The sequence below is a fragment of the Anolis carolinensis genome, chromosome 1, assembly GCF_035594765.1.
Source record: "Anolis carolinensis isolate JA03-04 chromosome 1, rAnoCar3.1.pri, whole genome shotgun sequence".
NCBI classification, from domain to species: Eukaryota; Metazoa; Chordata; class Lepidosauria; order Squamata; family Dactyloidae; genus Anolis; species Anolis carolinensis.
Genome location: NC_085841.1, coordinates 358,840,217 through 358,859,698, shown reverse-complemented (window position 1 = coordinate 358,859,698; position 19,482 = coordinate 358,840,217). Strand labels below are relative to the sequence as shown.

General features: G+C 42.0%; 1 protein-coding gene across 1 annotated transcript in view; it reads left to right on the top strand.

The window, feature by feature from the left end:
- The window catches only part of dact1 (dishevelled binding antagonist of beta catenin 1), a 33,819-nt gene extending 15,002 nt beyond the window's left edge, over positions 1 to 18,817 (top strand). Inside the window, exon 4 of the mRNA XM_008120296.3 lies at positions 9,072 to 18,817. Within this exon, the coding sequence (XP_008118503.1) occupies positions 9,072 to 10,912 (1,841 nt within the window). The 3' untranslated portion in view covers positions 10,913 to 18,817. The remainder of the gene's footprint in view (positions 1 to 9,071) is intronic.
- Positions 18,818 to 19,482: the final 665 nt, after the last annotated feature.

Sequence of the window (19,482 nt, the reverse complement as noted above, 5' to 3'; positions counted from 1 at the left end):
ATTTAATATATAATATAAATAATATTATTATATTATACAATATTATTATAGCCACCCTGAGTCCCCTGTTGGGAGAGAAGGGCGGGGTAGAAATACTGTTATAAATAAGTAAATATTATATTGTATTACATTATAATATTATTATCAATATTATATGTATACACAATATATTATATTATTACCATATCATTCATTTACAATATTTCATTTATAATATTAGTAAATGAAAGAACAATACAATATTTAAAAATAAAAATAATTTTAACCAACGTACTGTAAACTTATCAGGATTTCAGTGGGAAGTGTGGACCTGCTTCTGGCCAATGAGATAATCAAGTAGGATTGTTGTTGTTGTGCCTTTAAGTCATTTCAGACTTTGGCGAGCCTAAGTCTAAAACTGAGGGCGGGGGCCAGGTAAATGGCCTTGGAAGGCCGCATCCGGCCCCCGGGCCTTAGTTTGGGGACCCCTGGCCCAAACACTCCAGTAAGCAGGGACATATGTTTCTGAGTGTCGTACTCCCAAATATTTCAAGTCATGAGTTTAGCCAGTCTGTGTAATATCTGAAGATGTTATTCATTTGTCCATCGAATAGTAGAACTGTAGTGACAGAGGGAACCCAAGAGTCATCTAATGCAACCTCTTGGTTCATTGCAGGAAACCATCAGTTAAATCTGGGTATCCCAGTTTTCATCTATTGAACTCAAAATATGATATACATGGCTCTCCTCCACCCCATTTCATCCTTAACCACAATCCTGTTGGTCTGGCTCAGAAAAACGGAGTCGCCTAGTGACTTTTCAAGGCTCTGTGAGGACTAGAACTTGGGCCTCCTAAGTCAACCCATCCTTCTCATTATTACAGTGCAATGAATCTGCAATTCCTGATCAACCAAGCATTTGTAATGTGGGTTGCTGTGAGTTTTCCAGGCTGTATGGCCATATTCTAGAAGCATTCTCTCCTGATGTTTCACCCACATCTATGGCGAGCATCCTCAGAGGTTGCCTACCATAGATATGGGTGAAACGTCAGGAGAGAATGCTTCTGGAATATGGCCATACAGCCCAGAAAACTCACAGCAACTCAGTGATTCCAGCCATGAAAGCCTTCAACAACACATTTGTAATGTGTTCCTTAGCACACTTATCTTTGGTTAGCAGACAGTAGATGGATTAGTTATTGCAGACCAACAGCACTGTGGTGGTAGGAATGGACATGCAATATCTGCATAGCAGGTCAGCCACAACTGCCTGTCTGGATGATTTGGGCTGTTATAGTTCAAACAAGTACATTTTCCAAGCTCCATGGCAACACGCCAAAGTGAGAAGTTCTGGACACCCCACTCAAGGTAGTGACATAGGAAATAGGAAATTAGGAGTATGGTTGAGGGATGCAAGAGGAAAAGCCAAGGGATTTCCATTGCTGCCTCCAGTCCCAAACATCTTCCACATGAGGCAGTTGCCTCATATTGCTGATCGGTAGAGCCCATCTTGATGAATCTTTGGAGCAAGGGTTGTGTTGGTTGGTGGAAACTGGTGGTTTCCATGAATCCATTTTGGCAGCCAGTTAGACCTCTAAAGGAGCTATCCAGAGTGCTGAATTTGTTTGAACTAGGATAGGTCCTTGGATAGATTTTTTAAAGTTTAGAGTTTCTAAACTTTCTTAAGTTTGTAAACTTTAGAGTTTGTTACCAGGTGAGTGTACAGTGGAATCAGCAAAGTCCAGTTAACACCATGTGCAAAAGACTCAGACCAGGCAGAGGAGTAGAAAGAACAAAAGGAAACTTTACTTGTTGAATTGAAGTCAAATAAACAGTTCAGCAATCATACAATGTCCTTGTAGTTGCATAGGATCAATAACTAATCAATCAGCATTCAATATATATACAGCATAGCATATTTAAAACAGCTACTTGACCGTAGCCAGAGAGCCTGTCTATTTCTGTGCTCTCCCTCCAAGCTCAAATTCCCAACTGACAAACCAACTGACAAACCAAGCCATCTGCCAGCAAACAGATACATTGTTTCGAGGCGTGGCTTTGCCTCTGCAAAGCTGAGCTCTTTTGCAGAGATCTCCTGCAAACATCTTTGCAAGGATTTCTTTACACACACACATATAGCAATTTGGCGCAATAGAGTTTCCCAATTCCAAAGTCAATGGGGCACAGATTCACTGCCCCACTGGCTTGGAAGCCAACAGCTCAGCACTTTCATCAGTTCTCAAAGTCGGCAACTTTCTCAGAATTCTTCTCCACATTGAGTCACGTTGCTCCTTATTCTTGCATCATTCAGAGCTAAAAACCACAGCACCCCCTGACTTGATCTTAGCTTTGCATTGCTTACAAGACATAGATTTTGTATGTACTGTTGTTTATAATACAGCTGTTTTGCAAGTAGAACCTTAATCCTTGGTCTTGTCAGTACCACTGAGCCCTAATCCTTAGCAGGATCAGTAAGCATCATGTCTGTTTCGCAGTAGATCTATCTAAATGCCTATCTGTTCTTGGAAGTTAAGCAGGATTGGCCCGGGTTAGTGCTTGAATGGGAAACCACTAATAAATACCAGGTATGGGATGCTTTATTTCAGAAGAAGGAGGTGACAAAACCACCTCTGAGGATTCCTTGTCTGAGAAAACTCTATAAAATGCATTTGGTTGAAAAGGCATGACATATACGCATGGGCCATGAACATTTTACTTCAGTGCTTCACTTTTCAACCAGTAACAACACAGAAAGCATGGTTACTGTTCATGCTTCAGGTGATCTCACGCATGTGGCCTGGTGGGAAAGCAGAACAACCGAAAGACAACACTTCTTTGCCTGCTCTTCTCTATTCCCATGCTCCAAATTGGATGGGTGTGTTGCAGAAACCTTTGCTAGGAATGCTAAAAGAATGCTTTGCCAAAAGCCAACGGAGCTTCCAGTCTTAAGCTTTTAATTTTTATGTGAACATTAGCAAAACGCAGAACAATGGTGCTCAGATAAGAGGAGGAAGAATAGTTTCAATTCTCGTGGGGTGTGGTGGAACAGTGCCCCAGTTTTAAGATTCATAAGTTTGGAGAAGGGAGGTCTTGGCCACCAGTCATGGAAATCAGAGTTTGCCGGAAACTGTGTCCTTGAGTAATCCTCTCCTTGGGATTTTGCTGAACTTTGTCGACTTTAAAAAGGGTGAAAAATATAAAATACTAGCTGTGCCCGGCCACGCGTTGCTGTGGCGAAGTCTGGTGGTATGGGAAATAAAGTATTGAGGAATTGGTGGTAGTTAAGGTCAAGGGTCAAGGTTTTCCCCAGACATTAAGTCCAGTCGTGTCTGACTCTGGAGGTTGGTGCTCATCTCCATTTCTAAGCCAAAGAGCCGGCGTTGTCCGTAGACTCCTCCAAGGTCATGTGGGATGACTGCATGGAGCGGCGTTACCTTCCCGCCGGAGCAGTACCTATTGATGCACTCACATTTGCATGTTTTCGAACTTCTGGGTTGGCAGAAGCTGGGGCTAACAGTGCGGGCTCTCTCCGCTCCCCCAATTCAAACCTGTGGCCTTTCGGTCCAGAAGTTCAGCAGCTCAGCGCTTTAACACGCTGCACCATCAGGGGATATTATTTCCTAAAGGTTGTGAATATACAATATTTCTGATTGGGTTTTTTTGTTTGTTGGAGGCAAGTATGAATGCTGCAATTAGGAAAAATGATTAGGATGTAATGGCCTTGCAGCTTTAAAGCCTGGCTGTTTCCTCCCTGAGTGAATTTTTTGTTGGGAGGTGTTAGCTGGCCCTGATTGTTTCCTGTCTGGAATTCCCTTGTTTTCAGAGTGGTGTTGTTTGCGATATTTTATGTGCTTCTACTGTCTGTGGCCCTGAGAAAACAGAGGATTTTCCAGACTTTGATGATGGGAATACTTTTTTGGGAGGTGTTTAGCTGGCCCTGATTGTTTCCTGTCTGGAATTCCCTTGTTTTCAGAGTGGTGTTGTTTGCGATATTTTATGTGCTTCTACTGTCTGTGGCCCTGAGAAAACAGGATTTGCCAGACTTTGATGATGGGAATACTTTGTTGGGAGGTGTTAGCTGGCCCCGATTGTTTCCTGTGTGGAATTCCCCTGTTTATTTACTGTCCTGGTTTTAGAGATTATATTGTTCTGCATTATTCTATCCCAGTAATTATTTCATATTAAAGAAGAATCTCACTTATCCAACATTTGCTTATACAATGTTCTGGATTATCCAACGCAGTCTGCCTTTTCATAATTAATGTTTTTGTAGTCAGTGTTTTAAATTCATTGTGATATTTTAGTGGTAAATTTGTAAATACAGTACAGTAGAGTCTCACTTATCCAACATAAATGGGCCGGCAGAACGTTGGATAAGCGAATATGTTGGATAATGAGGAATTAAGGATAACCCTATTAAACATCAAATTAAGTTATGATTTTACAAATTAAGCACCAAAACATCATGTTAGACAACAAATTTGTCAGAAAAAGTAGTTCAGTACACAGTAATGCTATATAGTAATTACTGTATTTATGAATTTAGCACCAAAATATCACGATATATTGAAAGCATTGACTACAAAAATGCGTTAGATAATCCAGAACGTTGGATAAGCGAGTGTTGGATAAGTGAGACTCTACTGTAAATACTACATAGCATTACTGCGCATGGAACTACTTTTTCTGTCAAATTTGTTGTATAATATGATGTTTTGGTGCTTAATTTGTATAACGATTACCTAATTTGATGTTTAATTGGCTTTTCCTGAATCCCTTCTTATTATCCAACATATTCACTTATCCTGCCGGCCTGTTTACGTTGGATAAATGAGACTCTACTGTATATTAATAATCTTAAATTATCTGCTTAGAACTGGATTATATGAGGCCCCTTCTTCACAGCTGTATAAAATGCACACTGAAGTGGATTATATGGCAGTGTGGAGTCAAGATAATCCAGTGCAAAGCAGATAAGATTATAAATGGGTTATATAGCTGTGTGGAAGGGCCTTGAGTCTACACTGCCATATAATCCAGTGCAAATTAGATAATCTGTGGAAGAAGCCTAAGTGAGGCCTAAATCTGCCTGTCCCCTAACTGAAACCTGGCTGTCCCTTGGTTGCTAGGCAACCAAGTGGGCAGAGATTAGCCCTCTAAACTGGCAGCAATTGGATAAAAAAAATTATTGCTCTCCCTCTAATTAGGACTTTATTTTTCTTTTCTTTTTGTTGTATCAACCTTGAGGCGTGGATGATGGGTTGTGTTGTCAAATTTTGAGGTTGGGGGGCCTGTACTTTTGTTGTTTTGTGAATTGCCGTGATGCCATCACTCTTTTATATATATAGACTAGCTGTGCCCTGTCACGCGTTGCTGTGGCCAATTGGAATTGCAGTGAATAGCCTCGCTGCTTGAAAGCCTGGCCGTTTTCTACATAGGGTATCCTTGGTAGGCCAGGTTGAATGAGATGGAGTAGCCTCGTGGTTTCCAAAGTCTGGCTTTGAAGCTGCGAGGCTGTTCAGTGTTAATCGAGGTGGGCCACAAAGGGGTTGATATATGTGTGGAATAACGTGCAGTGTGGTAGAAAGAACTGTTGTCTGGTTGAGGCAGGTGTTGCCATGGATCTCCTTGATTAGCATTGAATAGGCATGCAGCTTCAAGGTCTGCCTGGTTAGTACCTGGAAGAACCCTTTACTGGGACGTGTTAGCTGGGTGTGATTATTTAAGTTGTTTAGCATTGAATGGTCTTGTAGCTTCCAAGCCTGGCTGCTTCCTGCGTGAGGGAATCCTTTGTTGGGAGGTGTTAGCTGGGCCTGGTTGTTTCCTGTGTGGAATTCCCCTGTGTTCTGAGTGTTGCTGTTTATTTAGTGTCCTGATTTTAGAGATTATATTGTTGTGTATTGTTATTAGAGCACAGTAATTATTATTATTGCTAATGTTATATGATTTGCCTGGAACAGGATTATATGAGGCCCCTTCTACACAATGGTTTAAAATTCACACTGAAGTGGTGTTTTTTTTTTTTTTTGCTGTGGCCTAGGAGGCAGCCTGGCTTTGAAGCTGCAAGGCTGTTTAGTGTCAATCAAGGTGGGCCACAAAGGGGTGCATTCCAGTTTTTGGGGGTTTTTTGGCCCCATGGAGGTTAGGGATCTGTAGTTTGTTAGTAAGAATGTAGAAACGTGGATGAGGGGTTATGTTGTCAGTTTTCTAGGTTGGGGGGCCTTTAGTTTTGTTGTTTTGCCCGGTGGAGCGATGCCATTCTCCTCTCTCTCTCTATATATATAGATGAAATTTCCTTTTGGCTTTTGGAAGGTTTCATGGGCCCAAATTTACTAAGGTAGTAATGACTGTGTAATTTAGAGCTAAACATTCCTTTTAAATTCTAATTTTAATAGAAAAAAATGGAAAGAAAACAAGAATGCTTATATAGACATTAAAACATTTACATTACTGATGTCACAGTTTCTCTCATCAACATACATCTCTACTCTAAACACAATTCTAAAGTACAAACATCAAACTGTTTTAAAATAGGATTTTCTGTGTTTATTCATTTATTTATGTATTTATTTCTAGCATTTCTATCCCGCCCTTCTCACCCGGAGGGACTCAAGTTGGCAACAATTCGATGCCAGCAACATAGTTAAAACCATAACAATATATAAAATCCATTAAGAACAATTAAATGCAATATAAAATATAAGACATATAGTTAAATTCGTTCATCCAAGATCCTCATGCTTTATCCATAAATCAGTGTTGTCAAAGACTTTCATGGCTGGACTCACTGAGTTGCTGTGAGTTTTCCAGGCTTCATGGCCATATTCCAGAAGCATTCTCTCCTGATTTTTTGCCCACATCTATCAGGCAACCTCAGAGGTTGTGAGGTCTGTTGGATATTAGGCAAGAGGGGTTTATATATCTGTGGAAAGTTCAGGTTGGGAGAAAGACCACATGGTTGTTTGAGGCAAGTGTGAATGTTGCAGTTGATCACCTTGATTAGCATTTAATGGCCTTGCAGATTCAAAGCCTGGCTGCTTCTTGTCTGAGGGAATCCTTTGTTGGGAACTGTTAGCTGGTTGTTTCATGTTTGGAATTCTCCTGTTGTCAGAGTGTTGCTCTTTATATACTGTCCTGATTTTAGAGTTTTTTAAAATACTGGTAGCCAGATTTTGTTCATTTTCATAGTTTCTTCCTTTCTGTTGAAATTGTCCACGTTCTTGTGGATTTCAGTGGCTTCACTGTGTAGTCTGACATGGTGGTTGTTAGAGTGGTGTAGCATGTCTGTGTCCTCAAATAATATACTGTGTCCAGGTTGGTTCATCAAGTGCTTTGCTATGGCTGACTTCTCTGGTTGAGTTAGTTTGCAGTACCTTTCATGTTCCTTGAAAACTCACAGCAACCTATAGGACTTTCTGCTTCCTGTTTTCAGTTTCTCTATAGTTTTGTCTTCCCCCTTATGTCTAACAAATTATTTACTTTGCTTGTTTTTACATTAACAATAAATATCCCAACAGTTAATATGCCCAAGTAAACATTAATATTCTACATATACACTCATTTATACCTACATGCATACCTACAAGATGGGACTACGTGGGAGGAGCACATGGAAATAAAGTGTTTATATGTTTCCCATGCTCTGGTTTCAGTACGTTTTTGAGAATTTGTATAGTATTTTGCTGGAGCCAGTAAAAAAGCCCAAATCCAGCATAATGCCTCAAGAGTTCCTTAAATTTTGGAATAGTGAGTTTATGATTGTTTATGCAAGTTAGAGAGCCAGTGTTGTGGCTTGAGTGATGGTCTAAGACTTGCTGCAATAACATGTTTCATTCTTATATCTATGTTTGATGTTTTTATAGTTTTAATGGTTTATTCTGCATTTATATGTTTTTGATTTAGATATGTGATATAATTTTATATATATGTGAGGCATTTAATTTTGCCATTTATTATGTTGTAAACTGCTTTGAGTCCCCCCAGGGGTGAGAAAAACGGTATAGAAATGCAGTAATAAATAAATAAAATTTAGGGAATGCATAAATCTCCACTTACCAGACAACAGCTATTGCAAGCAACAAGGGTCTGTTCCCTGTTAACAGCTTTCATGTAAGTTACTTCTAATGCAAGAGAGAGTTGTAACAGAGACCCTGCATTTGGCTGTCACACTTCATATCTCTCACAAAAGGGGTGTGTTAATATCAATTGCCTCCTTCTTGTCTGAGAGAGGAACAGATGGTCACTTGCAGCAGCTGCTGCTTAGTAAATGGGGAGTTGGGCTGAGGGACACTATGTAGCTGTGAGATTGTGGTGGTCTGTCTTAAGGATTTTCAGTTGTGCTTCTAGAATCATAGAATCATAGAATAGTAGAGTTGGAAGAGACCTCATGGGCCATCCAGTCCAACCCCCCGCTAAGAAGCAGGAAATCGCATTCAAAGCACCCCCGACAGATGGCCATCCAGCCTCTGCTTAAAAGCCTCCAAAGAAGGAGCCTCCACCACGGTCCGGGGGAGAGAGTTCCACTGTCGAACAGCCCTCACAGTGAGGAAGTTCTTCCTGATGTTCAGGTGGAATCTCCTTTCCTGTAGTTTGGAGCCATTGTTCCGTGTCCTAGTCTTCAGGGCAGCAGAAAACAAGCTTGCTCCCTCCTCCCTATGACTTCCCTTCACGTATTTCAACATGGCTATCATGTCTCCTCTCAGCCTTCTCTTCTGCAGGCTAAACATGCCCAGCTCTTTAAGCCGCTCCTCATAGAGCTTGTTCTCCAGACCCGTAATCATTTTAGTTGCCCTCCTCTGGACGCTTTCCAGCTTGTCAACATCTCCCTTCAACTGTGGTGCCCAAAATTGGACACAGTATTCCAGGTGTGGTCTGACCAAGGCAGAATAGAGGGGGAGCATGACTTCCCTGGATCTAGACGCTATTCCCCTATTGATGCAGGACAGAATCCCATTGGCTTTTTTAGCTGCCGCATCACATTGTTGGCTCATTGTTGGTTTAAAGTCTTAAAAACTTTATCATAGTCATGGAAGTTAACATTCTCTATAACTTAAGAGTTTTTCTTTACTTATTTCTCTTCCCTTTGAATTTTAGATCTCATTGGCTGGCTGGAATGTAACAAGGGAAGCCAACATGAAGACCAGTCTGCAGGGATGGCTTCTTCCTCTCCTTCTACACCACACTCCAATTCCTTGGATGTGATTGCTGATGTGCATCCAAAATATCAGTGTGATCTGGTGTCCAAAAATGGGAATGATGTCTACCGCTACCCCAGTCCCCTACATGCAGTTGCTGTTCAGAGCCCGATGTTTCTTCTGCCAGTGATCGGTAGTCCCTTGAGAGAAGAGGAAGAGAGATCTGATGGCAACACCGCTGATGTTGATGCTGGAGCTGAACCTAACTCAGCCAAACCAGGTTCTCCGTGCCTCCCACACATCCCTCATTCTGCGTCCTGTCCCACCGCCAGCCGCAAAATGGACAGCTACATCTTGAGCCTTGTGCAGAAACGCATCCCTTCGGTGAGGACTAACAAACCAAGAACCAACCTGAACGCAGACCCCACTAAAGGGATTTTGAGACACGGAAGCATGTGCCTTCGTCAGGTGCCGGGCACGGCCCTCCACAACGCTACAACTCTTAAGAATTTGGGTCAGGTATTTCCTCCTTCGGGTGGAACTACCGCTGCCATTGAAAACGGTGCCTTCTCCCCCTTAAAGCAGCACACAAAAGAAACGGAGCATCAGGAGACCAAAAAGATGCCTCCCACAAATGCTAACAACGAACTTCAAAGCAAACCTCCGACAAGGAATGTCAAATCCCAAGAGGTGGCACGTTGTCCTGTAGTCGGCAAGGGGGACATGGGCAAGGAAAGTGGCCAGTCCATTGTGGCGTGTCCTAAGGAAAGCCCTTGCCGGCATGGGACGCTTCCGAAGGACAATAAAGCCACCCACGTTCCCAAAAAGATACTCTTCAAAAACAGTGGGGTACAAGTATCTTGCTCCATTCCTCTGACACAGGAAACTAGGCTTCCCTTGGATTTCAAGAGCGAAGGCTCATCCTCTCAGAGCCTGGAGGAGGCTGCGCTGGTGAACGGCTCGTATATACCTGCCGAGCCCCAAACATCGAGACTTCACAAGGGCTCCAGGAGTGTCAAAATCCTCAAGAGCTCTATGGCCAAACACAGGTCCCATCTGGTCACCGTGATGGAAAACGGGCCACTGGTGGCTCGTGAGAAAGGCAAATCCATGAGCAAAAAGTGCCGCTTCCCTGATGACTCGGATACAACTAAGAAGCCGAAGAAGGTTGCCGCGAGAGGGAAGAAGAGCAGCCATTTGCTGCCAGAGACGGGCCTTCTCAACCGCCCGCCGGGTGGGTTGAAATCCGGATTGAGGCCCCACGGTCACGGCCGAGAACCCGTGGTAGCCAAACCCAAACATAAGCGGGCCGATTATCGCCGCTGGAAATTGTCGGCCGAGGTGTCGTACGAGGAAGCCCTTCGGAGGGCGAGGAGGAACCGGAGAGAAGCGGCCGGCGTTTATGCGCAGGTCCCTCACCCGTATGCCAGCCCCTATGCCTACGTGGCCAGCGACTCGGAGTATTCGGCAGAGTGCGAATCCCTTTTCCATTCCACGGTCGTGGATACCAGCGAGGACGAAAGGAGCAACTATACGACCAATTGCTTTGGGGACAGCGAGTCCAGCTTGAGCGGGGTGGAGTTTGTTGGCGAAAGCACCACGACCAGTGACTCGGATGAGAGCGGGGGCCTCATCTGGTCCCAGTTCGTCCAGACTCTTCCCATCCAGGCAGTGGCCACGGCTTCGGAGCTCCACGAAAACGCAGCCAAAGCTTTCGTTAAGATTAAAGCCTCACATAACCTTAAGAAAAAAATCCTACGCTTTCGATCTGGCTCGCTCAAACTGATGACGACTGTCTGAATTTCTACAGGTCATCAACAGTAACGCCAATTATTTTAATAACGATAAGGATACCACACCTGCCTGCTGAAGGGACTTGGGTTTGTGTATGTGCCTCCAGTGGGTGTGTATATATGTCCGGGTTTTTATGGAGCCTTGGGTGCTTTTGTTTAGTATGCAGAAGGCACAAAACTAGTGCTGTCCCTTCTACTCGTTCAAATGAAGTGTCTCCTAATTCACAAGAAGTGGGATGTACAAATGGAGAAGTCAGTTATGGTGGTGTAACCTATTCAGGTGGTCCATGGCAGCAGTATTGGTATTTGTGTATGTGTGTGTGCATGTAAAGGTTGCCCAGGGGCCTAGATACCAAATCCCATTTAATCTGGGAAGCTAAGTATGGTCGACTCTGGTTAGTACTTAGCTGGGAAACCACCAACAAATACCAGGTGTTTGAGGCTATATTTTCGAGGAAGGAACTGGTAAACTCAGAGGAGCTCTTCTTTGTGAAAAATCCATGGGGTTACCATAAGTCAACAGGTGAATCGAAGGCATGTATTTCATTTCAATAAGGTTTGCATTATCCATCATTTTGCATGCCTATACTCGCTTATCCAACATAAACGGGCTGGCAGAACGTTGGATAAGCAAATATGTTGGATAACGAGAGATTAAGAAGAAGCCTATTAAACATCAAATTAGGTTATCATTTTACAAATTAAGCACCAAAATATGTTATACAACAAATTTGACAGAAAAAGTAGTTCAATAGGCAGTAATGCTACGTGGTAATTACTATATTTACTAATTTAGCACCAAAATATCATGATATATTGAAAACATTGGCTACAAAAATGCATTGGATAATCCAGAACGTTGGATAAGCGAATGTTGGATAAGTGAGATAACTGTACATTGAATCCAAGGATTGGCATTTTGCAGCTTTTTAAAAAACTAAATTGCAGACATAGTAGAAAGCTGATGGGAGGGTTAACCCATTGCTTCTGCACTATACTTCCATTGAAAATTACCCTCACTGTTAATTCCTGTCTAGCTTGAAAGGAAAGGTGCTATTGCAAAAAAGAAAAAATGCCTCATTTATCAACTTGTTTGGCAGGGACAGCCTGAATTAATCTTCCGTCATCCCAGATTTGCAACTGCTTTTAAAATGTCCCAATTTCTCTCTCCGCCTCCTGCTTTCTCCCTTTGTCCTCAGTTTACTTCAGTTGCTGCAAACTGAGTTCAGAATCCAAATGTAATTTGCACTGAGTTAACCCAATTCAACTAAAGGTAGCTTGCATTCAACTAGAGAGAAAGGAGAGGTGAAACCCTGTGTTTCCCAAGCGGCTCAGGCAAAAGCAAACTGTCCCAGTCTCTTCTCAGTTTGTGTGTTCCTTCTCATTGGTAACTTGTCATCTTGACCACTCTGATGATGATGGGCTACACATATCCTAGTTTTGAAATCTGTGAAATCTTGGAAAGGATTAATGTCAGCTTCCTATCCCTGGCGAATAACAGCTAGGGAAGATGGTAAACAGAGACTGTTTTGGTAGAACCATTTGCTGCATTCCCAAGGCCACTGAAAGGAAATAATGCAATGGCATGATGCATAATGTGATCTTAGAGGTCACCTAAGAATATGCAGAAGGAACCTGACATTTCTAGTTAGGGGTGTAGCTACAATGTTGGAGACAAAATGAGACCAATTCCTCCCCAAGAGTTATCAGGGTGAAAACTGGAAAAGCCTCCTGTGTCTAGGTTATTTGGAAGCAGGGATTTCTGTGTGCAGGTTTATATCTGAAGAGTAAGAAAACAAAAATAGCAGATGGTTTAAATCACTTTAATACAAAGAAAGGATTCCCTGAAATGCACAGGCAAGAGCCACTATAGCTAGAAGTGAAGTCCAATAATATGAACTATAAAACAGTCATTAAACCAAAATATAATCCATGTGTTACCAACACACATACATTCATAGAAAGTATAACTCTATATTCAGAGTTTGTGAGTCCAATGCCCACCAGAGTTCATGTTCCACATGGAGGACTGAAAAAGTCACTAATTGTGAGTCCAAATTTAAACGTCCAAGTAAATGAATTTCTTTTATGAACTCCAATGTTTTAAACAAGTCCAAGGTTAGTCACCATCCACGACTGGTTTCGACTGTGTAGTCTTCCTCAGGTGGTGGTTATGCAGGTATGGAGAACCTAGAGTAGTCAATTTTGTCCTTCGAGTATATAATTTCAATGTGTCATTATCAATGACGGAGTGGACCTACAGGGAATACATACGAGTGGCTAGAAACACTTGTACAGAATAAAAATCACAAATTACAAAGTATAGTAAAAGCATTGAAGACAGGAGCATGTATACTCACATAAGCTCTCCTCCATGAACTCTCTTACAGAGGTGCTCTGCTACTGGTTTGATTCCTTAGGCAAGCACAGGAGAAGCAGGTAGAATCACTTTAAGCCATATGATGAAGGCATTGTAATAGCTCAAGATTTTCCATGCCTTGGCTCTGTCATTAATCCGAATGGAGGCTGCAGTTAAGAAATGAGAAGGCAAGGTGTGTGCATCTGGAAGGAATTAGTCAAGATTTTGAAATACAATGATATATCACTGAATGTTAAAGTTAGGATTGTCCATACCATCCTTGTTTCAGTTTCTGTGCGTGGTTGGGAAAGCTAGACAGTGAAGAAAGCTGATAGGAAGAAAACCAACTCTTTTGAAAAGGTCTGGATAATAGTTCTGTTATTTTTAAAAAGATGAATAAATGGGTCCTAGGGAAAAGTCTAACCCTCCCTAAAGGCCAGGATGACTAAACTTTCTAGTAAAGGTAAAGGTTTCCCCTGACGTTAAGTCCAGTCTGAGGGTTGGTGCTCATCTCCATTTCTAAACCGAAGAGCCGGCATGGTCCGTAGACACCTCCAAGGTGATGTGGCCGGCATGACTGCATGAAACGCCGTTACCTTCCCGCCGGAGCGGTACCTATAGATCTACTCACATTGGCATGTTTTCGAACTGCTAGGTTGGCAGAAGCTGGAGCTAACAGCGGGCGCTCACTCCGCTCCCCGGGTTTGAACCTGGGACCTTTCGGTCTGTAAGTTCAGCAGCTCAGCACTTTAACACACTGAGCCATCGGAGGCTCCAAACTTTCTAATTCAGTCATATTACGAAAAGAAAGAGCACTGAATGGAAAAGATAATGATGTTTGGTAAAGTAGAAGGCAGTAGGAAAAGAGGAAGGCCACATTCTGATCAGTGATTTTCAGCCTGTGGATCCCCAGATATTTTGGCCTTCAACTCCCAGAAATCCTAACAGCCGGTAAGTTGGCTGGGATTTCTGGGAGTTGTAGACCAAAACACCAGGGGACCCACAGGTTAAGAACTACTGTTCGAGATAGGCTAAATCAAGGCAGCTATGGCCTGAGTTTATAAGACTGGAGCAGGATTGTTGAGATTAGGTTGACTTGGAGGTCTCTCATTCACAGAGTTGCTGTATGTTGACGTGTTGTTCGCAAATACAACCGGCGCAGGAGCCCTCTTCCGTTCCAAATTTGGTTACAGTAGAGTCTCACTTATCCAACATAAACGGGCCGGCAGAATGTTGGATAAGCGGAAATGTTGGATAATAAGGAGGCATTAAGGAAAAGCCTATTAAACATCAAATTAGGTTATGATTTTACAAATTAAGCACCAAAACATCATGTTATACAACAAATTCCACAGAAAAAGTAGTTCAATACGCAGTAATGCTATGTAGTAATTACTGTATTTACAAATTTAGCACCAAAATATCACGATGTATTGAAAACATTGACTACAAAAATGTGTTGGATAATCCAGAACGTTGGATAAGTGAGACTCTACTGTACCTTGCCCTCCCAGCAGGAATTTCCCTTGATGACGTTTTCCATCATTCCCATGATTTTAAGCATTGCAGTAACTTATAACTTCACATAAACATCTAGCAATACTGTTTGAATAGTCAAAGAAATTGTTTTATTTTATTTATAGTATTTAAACCTCACCCTTCTCACGCCGAAAGGGACTCGGAGTGGCTTACAGAACACATACACGGCAAATACTCAATGCCAATTATGCCCGGGCTGTGGCGCAGGCTGGAGAGCAAGCCAGCTGAAACTAGCTGCAATGAATCACTTTGACCAGGAGGTCATGAGTTCGAGACCCGCTCGGAGCCTATGTTTGTCTTGTCTTTGTTCTATGTTAAAAGGCATTGAATGTTTGCCTATATGTGTAATGTGATCCGCCCTGAGTCCCCTTCGGGGTGAGAAGGGCGGAATATAAATGCTGTAAATAAATAAATAAATAAATTAATGAGGACAGACAACATAGAGGTAAAGGAAGCGTTTCCCATCTTATTTCTGTCATCTTGGAGGCTGTGCTTGACTCTGGCCATGGAGTTGTGGTGGTGCTGTCACTCCCATCTTCCATGCCAAGGAGCTTTCCTCCTGATCGATGTTCTTAAAGTCACCTTTATTATCTCCCCACTAAAAGTAGTACCTATTTATCCACTTGCATTTCTGCTTTCGACTTGCTAGGTGGGCAGGTGAGCTGGGGCTAACAGCAGGTGCTCACCCCAACCTGGGCTCAAACTGCCGACCCTTCAATCTGTAGTATTTTTCTGCAGCACAGCGGTTTACCCTGCTGTGCTAAGCCCGGCCCAGCAAAATTATGAAGGAGATATGAATGCAGACAATGTGAGATATTTAGGTATGAGTATTTTCACCATTTCACCCTTTTGGGATGGAAGGAAAGTTTGAGTTGGGCAGAATTCTTATTGAAGGGGGAATTATTGGCATCGGGGTTGTTGTATGTCTTTTGGGCTGTGTGACCATGTTCCAGAAGTATTCTCTCCTGACGTTTCGCCCACATAAAAGCATCGTTTTATGTGCTTCTAGTGCATCCCAGAACATGCCAGGAGGAAAAATGGTTTTGCAAAGACATGGGTCCAAACTGAGTAAATGCCTGTGTTGGTTGCATGTGACATATCAGGGGCAGGAAACACACCAGCTCTTTTCTAGTTTACAGAAACGTTTGCGCATTTGGTTGCTTGAAGATGCCTTTTGCCACTGCGCAAGCATCTATGCCTGGAAACACAACAGAAATATAACCAATCCCTTGCTCTATGCAGAACCTTTCCTTGGTTTCTGGTGCTATTCTTCTCCAGAGATGCCAAAATGCAGTTGAATAATCACCATGCTTTGGTGAGCATGTAGGTGCTGATGTGCACATATCTCCCAGCTGAGACAAGGTGCTTTTTGTACATAGAATGCCGTTATGTTTGTGTTCTTAAAGCAAAAAAGATGCATGTGTTTTAAACCTTTGAACTGCTCAAACAACATCACTTGGACCTCAGATTTTTGTGTCAATACCAGTGCCTTTAAAGTGGCAAAACAAAGGCCGCTAGGCTAGTTTTTATCCAAGGGCTGGCAGATTTGAACGGTCACAGATTTGGAATATATAGAAACAAGACCTCTAGGCATGTTTCCTTTTTGTATGGGTTCAGGCTACAGAAGATCTGAGCATTTTGCTGGTCTTTACTTCGGTTTCGACAGATCCGTTGTTTCTATAGGACATTCAGAGAGGCAGAAATATGCCATTTTAATACAGAGGTGGAAAGATCAGTGGACTTGATGGAATGGGGTGGAATTACAATGACACCTTATCGTCCACTAGTGCATTTTTGATTTTCATCGGCAGGTAAATATTTTCAGAATTTCATAAGAATGAAGGAAGTGATCAGGCGATGTCCGTATAATCCAGTATGGTCAGCCCTGGATACAGTAGAGTCTCACTTATCCAACATAAACGGGCCGGCAGAATGTTGGATAAGCGAATATGTTGGATAATAAGGAGGCATTAAGGAAAAGCCTATTAAACATCAAATTAGGTTATGATTTTACAAATGAAGCACCAAAACATCATGTTAGACAACAAATTTGGCAGAAAAAGTAGTTCAATATGCAGTAATGCTTTTAGTAATTACTGTATTTATGAATTTAGCACCAAAATATCACGATATATTGAAAACATTGACTACAAAAATGCGTTGGATAATCCAGAACGTTGGATAAGCGAGTGTTGGATAAGTGAGACTCTACTGTAGTATCAACTTTCCAAAGTTTCAGGCTTAGGCTGTTCTTTGTCATCGTCTCATCCATGGTCCAAATCTTGACTTTTGGGGAAATTTCTCAAATTTTGATTGTGACATGTTCGATCTCAAACAGCTCTTCATGTTTTTGTAAGTTTGGAAAACTTTGAAAGCCAATGTCAGTATTGAGTGCCAATTGTTTGAAACTTTGCTTTGAGGTTCTATTTGCCAAACTGTATGCATCCATATTGGGAAATGTTTCAGCGCTATGGAGACATGTTCATATTTATTGTACACTGAGAGAGAACATGACTCTAGGATTCTCTGAGTTTTTTGGTGCATTTCTGTGGGCAACATCTGGCAGAGGTTGGCCAAAGATCCATGCTGGAAGAGCTATAGATTCCTAGAGAAATGTTTTCTCAGCTTAAGTAGCATGTTTTTATTTGCCATTTTTCTATTTCATGTGGATCTGGTGCCCTTAAATCAGGCCTGGGCAAACTTTGGCCCTCCAGGTGTTTTGGACTACAACTCCCACAATTCCTAACAGCCTACCGGCTGTTAGGAATTGTGGGAGTTGTAGTCCAAAACACTTGGAGGGCCAAAGTTTGCCCAGGCCTGGCTTAAACACAATGAATGTGGAGGGATGGCTGTATGTGATCCCTATGATGTGATGAGAACTAAATCATGGCAATTTCCTTCAATGGTGCAGTGTCAAGAAAAAATTAGCTCTGTGCCTTATACTCAGACTGACAAAAGCTTGTAAAATATCATTGTGTCTCCTTCCTTTCCTCATGTGTAGTCCAGACGGAACATAAAAATAGATGCAAATGGGCATAATTTCCCCCTCAAATTTGGAAGCAATTCTGTTGGAACAATGTAGTACAACATGTTTATGAAGTACCTTGGATAGTTCTGTTAATGTTCGGACTAAAGCCCAGACTAGTTTCATAGACTAAAGAACATTGGAGCTAGCAAACCTTGAGTATTATTAAGAGAGATAACAAGTACTCTCTATCTATTTCCTCTACTCCAGGCATGACTCTGAACCTTCATGCTACATAGCGGAAAAGTTATGATTCTACTTGTCTTCACCCCATGAAATCATGGGATTTCTAGTTTTGTCAGACAGAAAATTCTAAATAGCTCTTTCTGAAACTACCTAGTAAGTAAGTAAACTTTTATTACAGTCAATGACCGGCTCATATCAAGGGTATCCAGTCCCATACATCCATATCAAACCCGAAGGGTTAAATACTTCAAACTTCAATAATAATAATAAAAAACCATCATAACATTGAATCATTTATTTACTGAAACTACTAATCTCACAACTCCATTCAAAGGAACCATTGCAGTTAAATTATTACAACTCTAGTGCTGAAGAACCTCTTGGCTATGGTCTACCTTACTCTTCTTCTAAACGCAACGCCCTTTCCAAATATTGTAATTTTTGCTCACAGTAGAGTCACTCCAACCCCCATAATCTCCAATTTTTCCATATCCTGGTGACTAGAACTGTACAGAGTATCCCAAGTATTTAAATGCCTGGGTCGTTTTCTGACAACGTTCCTCCTTTTGGACTCTGGGCAAAACCCAAAAGGTTTTTGGATTATATTGTGTAATATATGTTTTCTTGAAATCCACGCAAATATGCATGTTTAAGAGCATGAGCGTTGACTGTGTTAATATTTCCGTCGGTGTCCGATAATTCTACATCATAAGCAGCTGTGTTTTATATCTATGTATAAATCATATCGCTTTGTAAATTTAATATAATTCAACAATATGCTGTAATAAACACTTGTCTTTTAATCTGGCATCATGTGTACTCTGTAGCCCTCAACTACTTTTGGGAACAAAGGAACTACCTTGTTGGGTTGGACAGAGCAATTCTATAGACCAGGCATGGGCAAACTTGGGCCCTCCCTCCAGGTGTTTTGGACTTCAACTTCCACAATTCCTAACAGCCTATCGGCTGTTAGGAATTGTGGGAGTTGAAGTCCAAAACACCTGGAGGGAGGGCCCAAGTTTGCCCATGCCTGCTATAGACCAAGGGCAAGACTCATCCTCAAATGTTGTACTTATAGTACAATCAGTCCTCCACATTTATGGATTTGATTACAATGTTCTCTCCAAGACTCCAGGTTTTAGCTTCACTCTGTGGTCAACTTCTGTCCCAAACTTCACTGAATGTGGAGAGCTGACTCTAGTAGTAGTAGTAGTAGTAGTAGTAGTAGTAGTAGTAGTAGTAGTTATTGCAAACCTTCAAGTCATTTCAAATGTACAGCAACTCTTAAGGCAAGCCTATCACAGGGCTTTCTTGGCAAGATTTGTTCACAGGAGGTAGTCATTGCCTTTCTCCGAGGCTGAGAATGTGTGACTTGTCCAATGTGGGTTTTGTTCCATGTCAGGAGTGACTTGAGTAACTGCAAGTTGCTTCTGGTGTGAGAGAATTGGCCATCTGCAAGGATGTTTCC